General features: G+C 44.9%; 1 protein-coding gene across 1 annotated transcript in view; it reads right to left on the minus strand.

Annotated features, from left to right (window-relative positions):
- Positions 1-262: 262 nt before the first annotated feature.
- LOC143289773 (ubiquitin carboxyl-terminal hydrolase 20-like) overlaps positions 263-18,091 on the minus strand; it is a 60,194-nt gene continuing 42,365 nt past the window's right edge. Inside the window, exons 15-22 of the mRNA XM_076598894.1 lie at positions 17,319-17,445; positions 16,717-16,780; positions 15,355-15,460; positions 12,950-13,031; positions 10,109-10,217; positions 8,770-8,875; positions 7,350-7,598; positions 263-1,363 (exon numbers count right to left, since the gene is read on the minus strand). Coding sequence (XP_076455009.1) covers positions 714-1,363; positions 7,350-7,598; positions 8,770-8,875; positions 10,109-10,217; positions 12,950-13,031; positions 15,355-15,460; positions 16,717-16,780; positions 17,319-17,445 — 1,493 coding nt within the window. The 3' untranslated portion in view covers positions 263-713. The remainder of the gene's footprint in view (positions 1,364-7,349; positions 7,599-8,769; positions 8,876-10,108; positions 10,218-12,949; positions 13,032-15,354; positions 15,461-16,716; positions 16,781-17,318; positions 17,446-18,091) is intronic.

Raw genomic sequence — 18,091 nt, forward strand, 5'->3', positions numbered from 1 at the left:
TATCATTCCTGACCCACACTTTGTCCAGCTATCATTCCTGACCCACACTTTGTACAGCTATCATTCCTGACCCACACTTTGTCCAGATGTCAGTCCTGCCACACACTTTGTCCAGATGTCAGTCCTGCCACACACTTTGTCAAGCAATCATTACTGACCCACACACTTTGTCCAGCTATCATTCCTTGTCCAGCTATCATTCCTGACCCATACTTTGTCCAGTTATCATTCCTGACCCACACACTTTGTCCAGCTATCATTCCTTGTCCAGCTATCATTCCTGACCCATACTTTGTCCAGTTATCATTCCTGACCCCCACTTTGCCCAGCTATAATTCCTGTCCAGCTATCATTCCTGACCCCCACTTTGTCCAGCTATCATTCCTGTCCCCCATTTTGCCCAGCTATCATTCCTGTCCAGCTATCATTCCTAACCCCCACTTTGTCCAGCTATCATTCCCGACCCATACTTTGTCCAGCTATCATTCCTGTCCAGCTATCATTCCTGACCCCCAATTTGTCCAGCTATCAGTTCTGACCACCACACTTTGTCTGGCTACTTGTCTAGCTACTTTGTCCAGCCATCAGTCCTGGCCCCCACACTTTGTCTATCTATCAGTCCTGACCCCACATTTTGTCCAGCTACGGCCATGAGATAACCCCCCCCCCAACAAACCCAAATCTCACACACCACACACACACACCCCAGGGCATCACAGCCGTGTCACATCCATGGACTGGGGGATGCCCTTGATCTCCTGCATGCCGTCCACCACTGTCCCCACCGCTGTGCTGGGCCCCGACCCTGACCCCGACCTCGACAGTGACCTTGACCCCGACTCTGACTCCTCCATGCTGTCCCCGCTGTCCAACATGGCTGGCGGCTTGGGTCGCTCCTGCGTCTCCCCGGCTTCGTCCTCGCTCAGTTTGGGCGTGGACCCGCAGGGGGTGAGGGTGGAGGTGGAAGAGGAGGAGGAGGAGTTGTTTCGGGGGGTGGGGGTAGGGGTGGTGGTGGTTGTGGCAGTGGTGAGGGCGGTGCCAGTGACCGCTGCGTTGCTGCAGTTCAGGACTGCTGCATGCTGGGAGCAGGAGGAGGAGGAGGAGAGGGAGGAGGAGGGGGAACCGTCGGCCGGAAGAGCAGCAACGGCGGTGGAGGGAACAGAGGGAAGTCCCTCCGTCGACGCCCCCTCCTCGCTTCCCCCGACGTTCACGGTCGTGACAGCAGCGGCGGCGGCGGCGGTGGCATTGGCGGTGGGGGGGAGGGGAGGAGAAGGGGTGGGGCTGTGGGGGGTGGAGGAGGAGGAGGAGGGTGTGATGGAGGAGAAGGCCGAGGTGGTGGAACCCGACGCTGTGGTGGCCGTCTCTGTTAACAGTGACCCAGGCAACAACAACACTGTCAGGTTTCAAGAGAGACACAGAAAAGACACAGACATGCCAACACACTTACAGATACGCATACAAAAAGAGAGATACAGAACAGACAGACAGATATTTTTACACACTTACAGATATAGAGACACAGAACTGACAAGACATTTCTAGACACAGTTACAGATAAAAATTAAAAAAAACATACATAAAGAAACACACAGAACACATAGACATTGCTACACACTTACAGATACACATTCAAAAAGAGACACAAAACAGACACACAGACAGACATTCCTACACACTCACAGATATACATATACAAAAAGAGACACAGAACAGACAGACAGACATTCCTACACACTTACAGTTACAGATATACATACAGGAAGAGACACACGGCACAGACAGACATTTCTACACACTTACAGATACACATAACAAAACGACACACAGCACAGACAGACATTTCTACACACTTACAGATACACATAACAAAACGACACACAGCACAGACAGACATTTCTACACACTTACAGATACACATAACAAAACGACAGGCAGCACAGACAGACATTTCTACACACTTACAGATACACATAACAAAACGACAGGCAGCACAGACAGACATTTCTACACACTTACAGATACACATAACAAAACGACACACAGCACAGACAGACATTTCTACACACTTACAGATACACATAACAAAACGAGAGACACGACAGACTGACATTTCTACACACTTACAGATACACATAACAAAACGACACACAGCACAGACAGACATTTCTACACACTTACAGATACACATAACAAAACGACACACAGCACAGACAGACATTTCTACACACTTACAGATACACATAACAAAACGACACACAGCACAGACAGACATTTCTACACACTTACAGATACACACAACAAAACGACACACAGCACAGACAGACATTTCTACACACTTACAGATACACATTACAAAACGACACACAGCACAGACAGACATTTCTACACACTTACAGATACACATAACAAAACGAGAGACAGCACAGACAGACATTTCTACACACTTACAAACACACATAACAAAATGACAGACAGCACAGAGACATTTCTACACACTTACAGATACACATAACAAAACGACACACAGCACAGACAGACATTTCTACACACTTACAGATACACATAACAAAACGACACACAGCACAGACAGACATTTCTACACACTTACAGATACACATAACAAAACGACACACAGCACAGACAGACATTTCTACACACTTACAGATACACATAACAAAACGAGAGACAGGACAGACTGACATTTCTACACACTTACACATACACATAACCAAACGAGAGACAGGACAGACAGACATTTCTACACACTTACAGATACACATAACAAAACGACACACAGCACAGACAGACATTTCTACACACTTACAGATACACATAACAAAACGACACACAGCACAGACAGACATTTCTACACACTTACAGATACACATAACAAAACGAGAGACAGGACAGACAGACATTTCTACACACTTACAGATACACATAACAAAACGACACACAGCACAGACAGACGAAAGGGTGCTACAATGACAGTCACTCTGGCTTGGGGTCCCAAGATTCAGTATGTACATCCACCCTCTCCGTAACAAACATCAGCTGAGCAACGTGCTGAACTCTGCAGGATATCAAACATCGGCTGATGGACATGCTGACATTACGCATGATAGCCGCCACAAAACTTAAAGACAGTTAGCTCCCTGAAGACCTTGTTCCGAGACCTTCCTCCAGATACTCTTTTCCCACTTCCTGCAGGAACAAAATTTTTTTTTTCAAACTTGATTCACTGTATTCTACATGGGGCTGAACAAGATGTGAAGAGCAAAGGTCTTTTTAACGTTCCTTTGACCAGCCTTTCAATAATGTTTGGGTTTCCCTCTGACTGGCTTAACATATCTTTCATATCTGTGAAACTGCATGTTTGGTGCATATCTGTTATGCATGTGTGGGTGTATGTGTGAATGTTGTCTTCATGTTTTACATTTATTTGCTTATTTATCATCATTGTTGTCTTATTTATTTATTAATTATTATTATTATTATTATTGTTATTATTATTATTACTACCTTTTTTCATATTATAATTATTATTTATTCATTTATCTATTTATGTATTTATTTACTTATTTATGTACGCTTATGTATTATTTATTCACCTTTTTTTTTTCTCAAGGCCTGACTAAGCGTGTTGGGCTACGCTGCTGGTCAGGCATCTGCTTGGCAGATGTGGTGTAGCGTATATGGATTTGTCTGAACGCAGTGACGCCTCCTTGAGCTACTGAAACTGAAACTGGTTTAACAATTGGCAGGGTATTCAATGAGGCCCCTTTGCCCCCGTGTCAGCTGGGCTGTGTGTTAGCAACATGATATAGGATTCCATTCAGTCCACCTATTAATTAACTCTACCTTTTATCTTATTGTTAGCAACATGATACATAATCCACCCATTAACTCTTTACCCTAAAAAAAAAAAAAAAGTTTCATTCAATTGTTAGCAACATGATATAGGATTCCATTCATCCTACCCACTGACCTTTAATTTTATTTATTGTTAGCAACATGGTATAGGATTCCATTCATCCTACCCATTGACCTTTAATTTTATTTATTGTTAGCAACATGGTATAGGATTCCAGTAAGTTCACCCATCAACTCTTGACCTTTAATTTTATAGCCAGCAACATGGTATAGGATTCCATTCAGTCCACCTGTTAACTTTTGACTTTTTATTTCATTGCCAGCAACACGACATAGGATTCCATTCAGTCCACCTGTTAACGTTTGACCTTTTATTTTATTGCCAGCAACACGACATAGGATTCCATTCAGTCCACCTGTTAACGTTCGACCTTTTATTTTATTGCCAGCAACATGATATAGGATTCCATTAAGTCCACCTGTTAACTTTTGACCTTTTATTTTATTGCCAGCAACATGATACAGGATTCCATTAAGTCCACCTGTTAACGTTCGACCTTTATTTTATTGCCAGCAACATGAAATAAGATTCCATTCAGTCCACCTGTTAACTTTTGACTTTTTATTTTATTGCCAGCAACATGATACAGGATTCCATTAAGTCCACCTGTTAAAGTTCGACCTTTTATTTTATTGCCAGCAACATGATACAGGATTCCATTCAATCCACCCATTCACTCTCGACCTTTAATTTGCAATCCACCTTTTAACATTATTCTGCTTCCGCTCAGACCGCTTTTCAAAACTGACAGGTATTCAACAGCCCATCCGCTGGGTTGGCCGAGCTATCACAGGCAACATGATTTATGATCTGATTCAGTCCCACCACAAACTCTTTTACCTTTCCAGTCACCTTGACAAAGGCTAGTTGGCATTTGGGAGCCATCCCAATGCTGACTGTCGCCAAACCCTCTTGGCCATGAGAGTGGGGATGTAACTTGGGGGCAAGACACTCTCCACGATAATTAAACTCTAGCCCAGACCGCAGCTGCCTCCTCTGCTGTTTTTGATGGTCATAGTCGGACACGACTGACAACCACACGCTTTGGTCAAGACCCTACTGAAACCTGCAGGCTCTCCGCTGGGCGATCTATCAGAAATGCGATTCATGATTCCATCCAACACACATGCACACTCTTTTACCTTTCAAGTCACTCTCTGAAAAACTAACCCCCCTCACCCGCACCCTCTTAACTTCTACAGGCTATCTCAAAGCAAGCTTAAACCTAAAGACCCCCCCCCCCCCCCCACCCCTCTGGCCCCAACACCATGGGGTCATCTGTAAGCAGCAAGCGTTATGATTTGATTTGATCCACCACACAAACACTTCTACCTTTTGAGGCATTCTCCAAAATCTACAGCCCCCACAATGCTATCTCCAAGCAACACGATGAATGACTTGATGTGTTCGCCCTTTACATTTCGAGTCAGTCTAAAACCCACACGCTGGGCAGTCTCTAGGCAAGATGATGAATGACTTGATAAGACTGCCCTTTTAGTTTACCTTTGGAGTCAGTCTGTAAGCAACATGATAAATGACGATGTGATCACCCTTTACCTTTAGAATCAATCTCTAAACAACTCGATGAATGACTTGATGTGATCGTCTTTTACCTTTAGAATCAATCTTTAAAACAACTCGATGAATGACTTGATGTGATCGCCCTTTACCTTCAGAATCAATCTCTAAACAACACGATAAATGACTCGATGTGATCGTCCTTTACCTTTAGAATCAATCTCTAAACAACTCGATGAATGACTTGATGTGATCGCCCTTTACCTTCAGAATCAATCTCTAAACAACACGATAAATGACTCGATGTGATCGTCCTTTACCTTTAGAATCAATCTCTAAACAACTCGATGAATGACTTGCCGAGATCACCCTAAACCTATAGAGTCAATCTCTAAGCAACACGATGAATGACTTGCCAAGATCACCCAAAACCTATAGAGTCAATCTCTAAAACAACACGATGAATGACTCGTTGTTATCACCCTATACCTATAGAGTCAATCTCTGAAGCAACATGATGAATGACTCGCCGAGATCACCCTCTACCTATAGAGTCAATGTCTAAAGCAACACGATGAATGACTCGACGAGATCACCCAATACCTATAGAGTCAGTGTCTAAAGCAACATGATGAATGACTCGCCAAGATCACCCTCTATCTATAGAGTCAGTCTCTAAAGCAACACGATGAATGACTCGCCGAGATCACCCAAAACCTATAGAGTCAGTCTCTAAGCAACATGATGAATGACTCGCCAAGATCACTCTCTACCTATAGAGTCAATCTCTAAAGTAACACGATGAATGACTCGCTGAGTCAATCTCTAAAGCAACACAATGAATGACTCGCCGAGATCACCCTCTACCTATAGAGTCAGTCTCTAAAGTAACACGATGAATGACTCGCCGAGTCAATCTCTAAAGCAACATGATGAATGACTCGACGAGATCACCCTCTACCTATAGAGTCAGTCTCTAAGCAACATGATGAATGACTCGCCAAGATCACCCTCTACCTATAGAGTCAATCTCTAAAGTAACACGATGAATGACTCGCCGAGTCAATCTCTAAAGCAACATGATGAATGACTTGATGAGATCACCCTCTACCTATAGAGTCAGTCTCTAAGCAACATGATGAATGACTCACCAAGATCACCCTCTACCTATAGAGTCAATCTCTAAAGTAACACGATGAATGACTCGCCGAGTCAATCTCTAAAGCAACACGATGAATGACTCGCCGAGATCACCCTCTACCTATAGAGTCAATCTCTAAAGCAACACGATGAATGACTCGCCGAGATCACCCTCTGCCTATACAGTCAGTCTCTAAAGCAACACGATGAATGACTCGCCAAGATCACCCTCTGCCTATAGAGTCAGTCTCTAAAGCAACATGATGAATGACTCACCGAGATCACCCTCTACCTATAGAGTCAATCTCTGAAGCAACACGATGAATGACTCGCCGAGATCACCCTCTACCTATACAGTCAGTCTCTGAAGCAACACGATGAATGACTCGCCGAGATCACCCTCTACCTATAGAGTCAGTCTCTAAAGCAACACGATGAATGACTCACCGAGATCACCCTCTACCTATAGAGTCAGTCTCTAAAGCAACACGATGAATGACTCGCCGAGATCACCCTCTGCCTATACAGTCAGTCTCTAAAGCAACACGATGAATGACTCGCCGAGATCACCCTCTACCTATACAGTCAATCTCTAAAGCACCACGATGAATGACTCGCCGAGATCACCCTCTACCTATAGAGTCAATCTCTAAAGCAACCAACACGATGAATGACTCGCCGAGATCACCCTCTACCTATCGAGTCAGTCTACTAAAGCAACACGATGTAATAACTTGCCACAATCGCCCCCTTTTACCTTTGGAGGCAGCAGCGGAGGGGGGCGAGGAGGAGGAGGAGGGGGGCGTGGTGGTGTTGCTGTTGGTGGAGGACTGGGAGTTGGAGACGGTCCTCTGGCGGAGGACAGCCTCGGGCCCTCCCCCGTAGATCCCCTGCAGGAAGCGCCACATGTCCGGCGACAGCTGGCCGTAGTCGGCCGTGGGCCGCAGGTGGGGCTGACCGTTGCGGTACACCATGATGCGGCTGTTGTCGATGGGGCCCGGTGGCACTAGCAGGAAAACATCTGGCGAGTTGTTGGGAGGTTCAAGCGCCGTCTTTTTTTTTTTTTTTTTTTTTTATATATAATTTTCATATATTCTGTTAGTAGTTTCCTAAGTGGGTTTGTTGTGTGGTGGTTGGGTTTGGGAAAAGGAGGGAGGGAGGGAGAGAGAGAGAGGGGGAGGGAGGGAGGGTGGGGGGTTGAGGGGGTGAAGAGGAGAGTGTGGGACAGGGATAGATAAGACAGACAGAGAGAGTGAAAGACTGAGACAAAGTGACACAGAGAGAGAGAGAGGGACAGAGAGAGAGGGGGTTACTGAGAGAGAGAGAGAGAAAGACAGACAGAGACAGAGAGAGGTGATGTTCTGTGAGAGACAAAGAAAGAGAGAGGGAGAGAGTGCGTGAGGGAGAGAAAAAGTGAGGGAGGGAGAGAGAGAGGGAGATAGTGTGGGAGAGATAGAGGGGGAGAGAGAGAGAGAGTGGGGAGAGAGAGAGAGTGTGTGGGAAAGAGAGTGTGAGAAAAGGGAGAGAGAGAGAGAGTGGGAGAAAGTGAAAGAGTATGAGAGAGAGAGAAGAGAGAAAGAGAGAGTGGGGGAGGAAGAGTGTGTGTGTGAGAGAGAGAGAGAGAGAGAGAGTGTGTGTGTGTGTGTGAGAGAGATGGGGGAGGGAGAGAAAGAGAAGGTGAGTATAAGAGACAGGGAGAGAGAGAGAGAGAGCGTGGAAGAGAGAGAGAGAGAGAGAGAGTGTGTGTGTGTGTGTGTGTGTGTGTGAGAGCGAGAGAGAAAGAGAGAGACAGAGACAGAGAGAGAGAGTGTATGCGTACATACAAACATTGTGTGTGTGTGTGTGTGTGTGTGTGTGTGTGTGTGTGTGTGTAAAAGGACCAGGAATGCAGCTGCGTGATCCACTGGCTGTTATCCAACCCCCTATTTCTTCACACACACACACACACACACACACACACACACACTCTAACATACACACACACTCTGTCTCTCTATAGCACACACACACACATACTCTCACAAACAAAAACTCACACAAAAACACACATTCTCTCTCTCTCTCTCTCTCTCTCACACACACACAAACTCACACAAACACTCACACAAACTCACAGCCACAGACACAGACACACAAACATGAGAGTGACCAACACACACAAGGCACATTGAACTCACTGTCAGTCTTGGTCTTGACAAAGGCCTCCCACTGACGGAACCAGGCCATGCTGAGAGCGTGAATCACTGGGTAGTGCACTTCTCCTGACATGAACTCGTTGTTCAGCTGTACACATACATTGTACACTCTCAATGTGTGTGTGTGTGTGTGTGTGTGTGTGTGTGTGTGTTGTGTGTGTGTGAATCACTGGGTAGTGCACTTCTCCCGACATGAACTCGTTGTTCAGCTGTACACATAGATTGTACACTCTCAATATGTGTGTGTGTGGGTGCGTGCGTGCGTGCGTGCGTGTGTGTGTGTGTGTTTTAGGGGGTTGGGTGTGGAGGAGGGGTTCGCAATTCCGTAACCACCATGTAGGTTTTGTTACATAGTTATATATCGTTGTTGCTGTATGATGCTGTATGATGTTGGGTGTCTGCCACTGTTGGCTGCTTTCTCACTGTTTCACTCTCCCTCTACAACCCTCTCTCGATATATTCTATTTCATTTATTTATCTTATCATTTCAATGTCAATAATCAAGAGAGAGAGAGAGAAAGAGACAGAGAGAGAGAGAGAGAGGAAGAGACATAGGGAGAGAGAGGGACAGAGAATGGAAATGGTTTATTCACAATCAGGCCACAGCCCCTAGTGAAGGGGTATATGTAAACATAATGCAACTCGACATAAGCAATAAGCATTAATATAGACAACAAACCGTGCATTGTATCAGTGTAAATATATAGACAACAAAAAATACATTATAACTGTTTTACGAAGTAACAATTTCTCTTAATTTGAATGCCTTATATAAGAATACCGAAAAATTATGTACGTCATTGGTATTGCTTGACGACATTAACAAATTCAACTTGAAAAGAGAGGGATGCTTGTAGTACTTAGGTTTTATAAATATTTGACGTACATGTTTTAGTGCTGGGCAGCAAAGAACAAAGTGCACCTCGTTTTCTTGGGCTTCATGACATAAAGGACAGACTAAATCATTTGCACAAAAACTTCTGTATCTAAAGTGATGCACTGTCAATTCTGATATACCTAGTCTAAATCTTGTCGTTACACGTTTCAGATGCCTGTCTATATCTAACAGCAGATAAGGTTTCAAATCAGGTATATTACAAAATGTTCTATACATGTCAAATCTATCACTAGTACAAATGTGACTATACCATGTTTGCCATCTACAATCAATAAGCCTTTGGCGAAAAACAGATATAAAGCTATTAACGCTACCAACACCCTGTTCTATCCGCACAAAGCCAAATCCATATTCGAACAGACAACGAGAGGGACAGAGAGAGACTGAGAGACAGAGAGACAGAAAAGAATCGTGGGAACTCACGGCGACAAAGGACTCCATCTCCCATTTCTGCCTGGCCTTCATCAGGTCCAGCTCCTCCTGACACACCTGGCAGGGGTACAGGCGGTTGACCACCGGGCCACCGCCAAACCTGGACACAGGGCAGTGCATCGCAGTGTGGTCTTCTGTTGTCGTGTGCTGTCTTGTATTGTGAAGTATTGTATTGTTTTTGTGTTTTTTTGTATTGTGAAGTATTGTATTGTTGTACGGCATCGTGTTGAATCATATCATATCGTATCGTATCGTATCTTGCCATATTGTATTGTAACATATTATTTTTTTGTCACAGCAGATTTCTCTGGTAACATACCTGCTGTACATATGGTAAGGGTAGACAGGTAAGGTACCTGCTATACAGAAGGTAAAGGTAGACCTAGACAGGTAAGGTACCTGCTGTACAGAAGGTAAAGGTAGACAGGTGGATAAGGTACCTGCTGTACAGAAGGTAAAGGTAGACAGGTGTGTAAGGTACCTGCTGTATAGAAGGTAAAGGTAGACAGGTGTGTAAGGTACCTGCTGTACAGAAGGTAAAGTAGACAGGTGTGTAAGGTACCTGCTGTATAGAAGGTAAAGGTAGACAGGTGTGTAAGGTACCTGCTGTACAGAAGGTAAAGGTAGACAGGTGTGTGAGGTACCTGCTGTACAGAAGGTAAAGGTAGACAGGTGTGTAAGGTACCTGCTGTACAGAAGGTAAAGGTAGACAGGTGTGTGAGGTACCTGCTGTACAGAAGGTAAAGGTAGACAGGTGGATAAGGTACCTGCTGTACAGAAGGTAAAGGTAGACAGGTGTGTAAGGTACCTGCTGTACAGAAGGTAAAGGTAGACAGGTGTGTGAGGTACCTGCTGTACAGAAGGTAAAGGTAGATAGGTGTGTGTGGTACCTGCTGTACAGAAGGTAAGGTAGACAGGTGTAAGGTACCTGCTGTAGAGAAGGTAAAGAGACAGGTGTGTGAGGTACCTGCTGTGCAGAGGGTAAAGGTAGACAGGTGTGCAAGGTACCTGCTGTATAGAAGGTAAAGTAGACAGGTGAGGTACCTGCTGTACAGAAGGTAAAGGTAGACAGCTGTGTGAGGTACCTGCTGCATAGAAGGTAAAGGTAGACAGGTAAGGTACCTGGTGTACAGAAGGTAAAGGTAGACAGGTGTGTGAGATACCTGCTGTACAGAAGGTAAAGGTAGACAGGTGGATAAGGTACCTGGTGTACAGAAGGTAAAGGTAGACAAGTGTGTAAGGTACCTGGTGTACAGAAGGTAAAGGTAGACAGGTGTGTGAAGTAACTGCTGTACAGAAGGTAAAGGTAGACAGGTATGTAGCGTACCTGCTGTACAGAAGGTAAGGTAGACATGTAAAGTACCTGATTACAGAACCTAAGGGTCGACAGGTGTGTAAGGTACCTGCTTGAAACTTTTCCATCTGCATATGCTTGCTGTGATCTTAATGCTGGGTGTGCTCTTTGTGTTGATTTGTATGCATTTGAGAAGATTTTGGTGGGTTTTTTTGTTTTGTTTTTTTTGTGATGCCTGTTTCCTTGGCGTTTATTTTTGACCGTGGTGAATGTGATGTGTTTCGTTTTTGCTGTGGTTTGTGCCAGTGTGATCTGAGACTGTGACGGGTGCCTGTGCTGACTTGCATATTTTTGTCACTTTGTCTTAACTCTCTCCATGCAAACGGCGAAAGAGACGACGTTAACAGCGTTTCTCCCCAATTACCACCATCAAAATATTACAAGCGGAAGGCTCTTACACTGAAGAGGTGAACGTTGACAAAGAATACCGCAATTCTGACGACGGAAGCTAAAGGTTGGATCATTGAGACACCCACTGGACATCCGAGAGGTCTGTGTAGAGGAGAAGAGAGGACTGGCCGTACTGAGTGAGTTAAATATCTATTTTCAGCCAATGTCATGTGAGACGGTGTTGACTTTGTACACATTTTGTCACTTAGACTTAAATTTGTATATGTTATTGTAAAGCGTGGTGTGCCCCATCTGAGAAGGGAGTACTGCACTATATAAGCCTGCATTTAATTTTTTTTTTTTTTAAATTTAAATTCCATCTTTGGGTTTACAATTTTAAACATAGTGTCACCAGAGGTCTTTTCATTGATAGTTTTACATCATCATATCATACATTCATATTGATGTGATGTACAAAGATGGCTTTTTTTCTTTCTTTTGCAACTGGATGCTTATGTACATAAACTAAATCAAGACATACATGAAGTCACACAAACTTATGATGACACAGATACATATACATACACACACGCAAGCTCGTGTTACACGTCTGCACATGGGAACAAGATGATTACACAAGGGAGGAAAAAGAAAAGAAAAAAAAAGAAAAAAAGTGGTGTTATTTAACATTTTTTCATGAGGAAACGAAAATACACTTTTTTTCCTATGATATCTTGAATTCAGCTGAATACGAGACTATTATAGTTTCAGATAAGATAGTTTTTAGCCATGTTAAACATGCACATCATCAAACAGTGGTGTATAGAAGAACCAATTCATTTTATTCCGAATCGATTACAGCAATATACTTTTCAATATAATATCGTGTTTTTAAATATTTAAAAAAAGGATTCAAAAATGGTATGCATTTATTCATTTTACATTTGTGTATGAAAAATTTTGCAAGTTGAATAATCAGATCGAAGCCATCATCTGACTTGAATTTTTCCAAATAACCAAAGAGTATGAATGTTTCACTGACTCTGAAGTCTGTGAGGTGAAGACATTTCTCATTCAGGGTTCCTTCAAATCATGTTATTCTTATTATTATTGTACAGAAGGTAAGGAAACACAGATGTGTAAGGTACCTGCTGTACAGAAGTTCCCAGACGCTCTGCCCCAGGGGTTCCACCAGCTGCTCCACGTGGTTCACCTTGTGGGGGGGCACACCTGTACACAACACAACACAACACACCTGTACAGCACACCACACCTGTACAGCACACCACACCACACCTGTACAGCACACCACACCTGTACAGCACAACACACCTGACCACACCTGTACACCACACCACACCACACCTGTACAGCACAACACACCTGACCACACCTGTAAACCACACCACACCACACCTGTACAGCACAACACACCTGTAAACCACACCACACCACACCTGTACAGCACACCACACCACACCTGTACAGCACAACACACCTGACCACACCTGTAAACCACACCACACCACACCTGTACACCACACCACACCACACCTGTACACCACACCACACCACACCTGTACAGCACAACACACCTGTACAGCACAACACACCTGTCCACACCTGTACACCACACCTGTACAGCACACCACACCTGTACAGCACAACACAACACACCTGTACAGCACACCACACCTGTACAGCACACCACACCTGTACAGCACAACACACCTGTACAGCACAACACACCACACCTGTACAGCACAACACACCAGACCACACCTGTACAGCACAACACACCACACCTGTACAGCACACCACACCACACCTGTACAGCACACCACACCTGTACAGCACACCACACCACACCTGTACAGCACACCACACCACACCTGTACAGCACAACACACCTGTACAGCACAACACACCTGACCACACCTGTACACCACACCACACCACACCTGTACAGCACAACACACCACACCTGTACACCACACCACACCTGTACAGCACAACACACCTGACCACACCTGTACACCACACCACACCACACCTGTACAGCACAACACACCTGTACACCACACCACACCACACCTGTACACCACACCACACCTGTACAGCACAACACAACTCTACAGCACAACACACCCGTACACACCACACCTGTACACCACACCACACCTGTACAGCACAACACACCTGTACAGCACACCACACCACACCTGTACAGCACAACACACCTGTACACCACACCACACCACACCTGTACAGCACAACACACCTGTACACCACACCACACCACACCTGTACAGCACAACACACCTGTACACCACACCACACCTGTACAGCACAACACACCTGACCACACCTGTACACCACACCACACCTGTACAGCACAACACACCTGTACAGCACAACACACCTGTACAGCACAACACAACACACCTGTACAGCACAACACACCTGTACAGCACAACACACCACACCTGTACAGCACAACACACCTGTACAGCACAACACACCACACCTGTACAGCACACCACACCTGTACAGCACACCACACCTGTACAGCACAACACACCACACCTGTACAGCACAACACACCTCTACAGCACAACACAACACACCTGTACAGCACAACACACCTGTACAGCACAACACACCACACCTGTACACCACACCACACCTGTACAGCACAACACACCTCTACACAGCACAACACACCTGTACAGCACAGCACACCTGTACAGCACAACACAACACACCTGTACAGCACAACACACCTGCACAGCACAACACACCACACCTGCACAGCACAACACACCACACCTGTACACCACACCACACCTGTACAGCACAACACACCTGTACACAACACAACACACCTGTACAGCACACCACACCACACCTGTACAGCACAACACACCTGACCACACCTCACCTCAACACCACACCTGTACAAAAAAACACAATACACCTCAACACCGCACATGCGTCATACTGAAACACCACACACACACACACACACACACACACCCTCATACATGTATCAGTATCAGTATCGGTAGCTCAAGGAGGCGTCACTGCGTTCGGACAAATCCATACACGCTTCACCACATCTGCCAAGCAGATGCCTGACCAGCAGCATAACCCAATGCGCTTAGTCAGGCCTTGAGAAAAAAAAAAAAAAATAAAATAAAGTACAAATAATAATAAAATAAAATAAATGAAAAAAACACACAAAAAAACTACACACACAAACACAAAAAAAAAACAAACAAAAAACAAAAAAAACTTATACATGTGCATACACACACTTACACACGCACTCAAGTAACCACTCATATACACACACCCTCTCTCTCCCTCACATACGCACAAACACAAAAAACACCCTCACGACACCTAACCAATCCACCAACACACACTGAGTCCTTACAATCAGCTCTCTGTGCTCATGCAGCCTATAATCAACATGATTTCAGTTCACACACACACACACACAAACACACACACAGGTCAAGACACAGACAACCACTCTCTGCCCCCTCACCGCCGTGTTTGCAGAGGAAGTCTCTGTTGGAGATGGGACCTGGCTCAGCGAAGGTGTTGAACCTGTTGATCCACTGCTTGGACACGTAGAACTGCATCAGACTGGGCTGCAACACACACACACACACACACGCACACACATGCACACACACACGCACACATGCACAAACACACACACACACACTTAGTCTTGTATTTTTTCACGAGGGTTTCCTGAAATAAACATGCCTAAGCCTTATCTTGTCTTGTCTGCACTCAACTCTGACCTAAGGCTGGCCTGATAACCTACGTCTTTCCAAAAAGACCTCCCCTCTGCCCCCAGCCTCTTCTCTTTCTGGTCTGCAGTCTCTCCAGCTAAAACATGTTTCTTTGTACATCGATTTTCAATTTCTTTTTGTTTTTCATCCCTGGTAAAAACAAGTCCTGCAAATGACTGGTGTGAAAGCACCTTGATTTGCCGCTGAACATCATTCGGTGCTTTACGAGTGCCTTTCGTTTTCTCCGCATAGGCGGGTAGCAGTTTGCACAGGACAGGAATGTCAGACCCCTGCCGGAGTCTGCACTAGTGGGTCACGGTTAACTCACTCGGGACGACAAGTTTTACTCCCTTGCTTTTCCCCACAGACGGCCCATTTGTAAGGGTTTGGAAAAAAATTACAAAAAATACAAAATACAGATTAATAAAATGAAACTTTCAGAACTGGTTTATTACATGTTGAGCTATTACATAAAAAAAAAAAATCAAATTTCTCATCTTATTTTTACAGTTTTGCCATATGTAGAAAATAATGCCAATTTTTCACCCCGAATCACCATAACCATGCTCGCTTTCTGCATTAAATTGGCTTTTTTCTTTGTCATCATCCACCTCTTCAATGTCCGACCCTTCAGTTTGTAGCATTTCAAGTACTTCGACAACACTAAAACATTGCCATCGCTGCCTTGTTCGCTCCACAACATTTGAGAAGAGCCCGCTTTGCTAACAGGCTGGCATGCCAGCAGACGACTGGAAACTGACTGTCAGCGTGTGTGCGAGACCAGCCACACATGGCAGGCTGGCCAATCATACCATTCGATTGTGGAGTGACCCAGAATAGTGCACTCTGCTTGGCTGATCACAAAATCACGTGTACAGCGCATGATGGATTTTTATTTCTTGAAAATGCTATTCCATTCCGTAGACTGAAACCAAATACATTTTATGTAGGAATGCTCACGCATTCCTTCGTCCGGAGAGAGTTAAGTATGTGTAATTAAATATCATTATCACTGTCATCATCATCATCATCATCATCACTGTTGTTATGATCCTGAGAAAATCATTTGCGTGTCAGTGTGTGAAATCAGGCCCAGACTGACTTACCTCATCAGACTCCCTGATCTTCACCGCCTTCATTCTGAGGTTGTGCATGTGCTCGTCTGTCTTCCTGCCATCACACAAACACCTGTCGCTGTCACTCTCTCTCTCAATGCTGCAGTGTGTGTGGGGGGGAAGGGTGGGGGTGGGGGTGGGGAGTTCGGGGGGGTGAGGGATGGTGCTGTGAACACAAAACTTATGTGTGGAAATTTTTACACGCCCTATACAAATCAAATTCAGTTATTCATTCCTTCTCAATCCAGAGAATTCCTTTTTTTCCTCCCTTAAAAAAAAAAAAAAAAACATAACAACAACTACAACAAAAAGCATAAAACATGACCCAAATGTTGAGTGACTCATGTGACTTTTTGAGGAATAAATGAACTCAAAATAACCAACAGATAAAGAAAAAAAGAAAAAAAAAGAAAAGAACCCCACCCACCCCCAACCCCGGATCCCCCCAAAAAAACACCAACAAATTACCATGCTCAAATGAAAGGATAAGGAAACGAAAAACCAAACTGTAACTTTGATTCGGTAATAATGACATCAACTTTCTGGTCTGTGATCATAACTGTAGAAGAGGACAACATGACCCGACAGCGCACCTGTAGAAGAGGACGTAGGCCTCACAGTTGATGACCTGGCTGACGTCCACCTCCGTGACGTACATGTCGTCGTACTCGTACCACTGGTCGTTGGAGGTGTTGAGGCAGTACGCGGTGTAGTGGCCGCCTGCAATATCCACACACACACACAACACACTCTGTGACTGTCACACACACCACCACCAGTGTTCAGCCAGTACGCTGTGTAGTGGCCGCCTGCAATATCCACACACACAATACACTGTCACACACATCACCAACAGTGTTCAGGCAGTACACTGTGTAGTGGCCACCTGCAATATCCACACACACAACACACTGTCACACACATCACCACTAGTGTTCAGGCAGTATACTGTGTAGTGGCCACCTGCAATATCCACACACACAACACACTCTGTGACTGTCACACACACCACCACCAGTGTTCAGGCAGTACGCTGTGTAATGGCCGCCTGCAATATCCACACACACAATACACTGTCACACACATCACCAACAGTGTTCAGGCAGTACACTGTGTAGTGGCCACCTGCAATATCCACACACACAACACACTGTCACACACACCACCACTAGTGTTCAGGCAGTATGCTGTGTAGTGGCCGCCTGCAATATTCACACACACAACACACTGTGACTGTCACACACACCACCACCAGTGTTCAGCCAGTACGCTGTGTAGTGGCCGCCTGCAATATCCACACACACAACACACTCTGTGACTGTCACACACACCACCACCAGTGTTCAGGCAGTATACTGTGTAGTGG

Source organism: Babylonia areolata, chromosome 14 (assembly GCF_041734735.1).
Source record: "Babylonia areolata isolate BAREFJ2019XMU chromosome 14, ASM4173473v1, whole genome shotgun sequence".
NCBI lineage: Eukaryota > Metazoa > Mollusca > Gastropoda > Neogastropoda > Buccinidae > Babylonia > Babylonia areolata.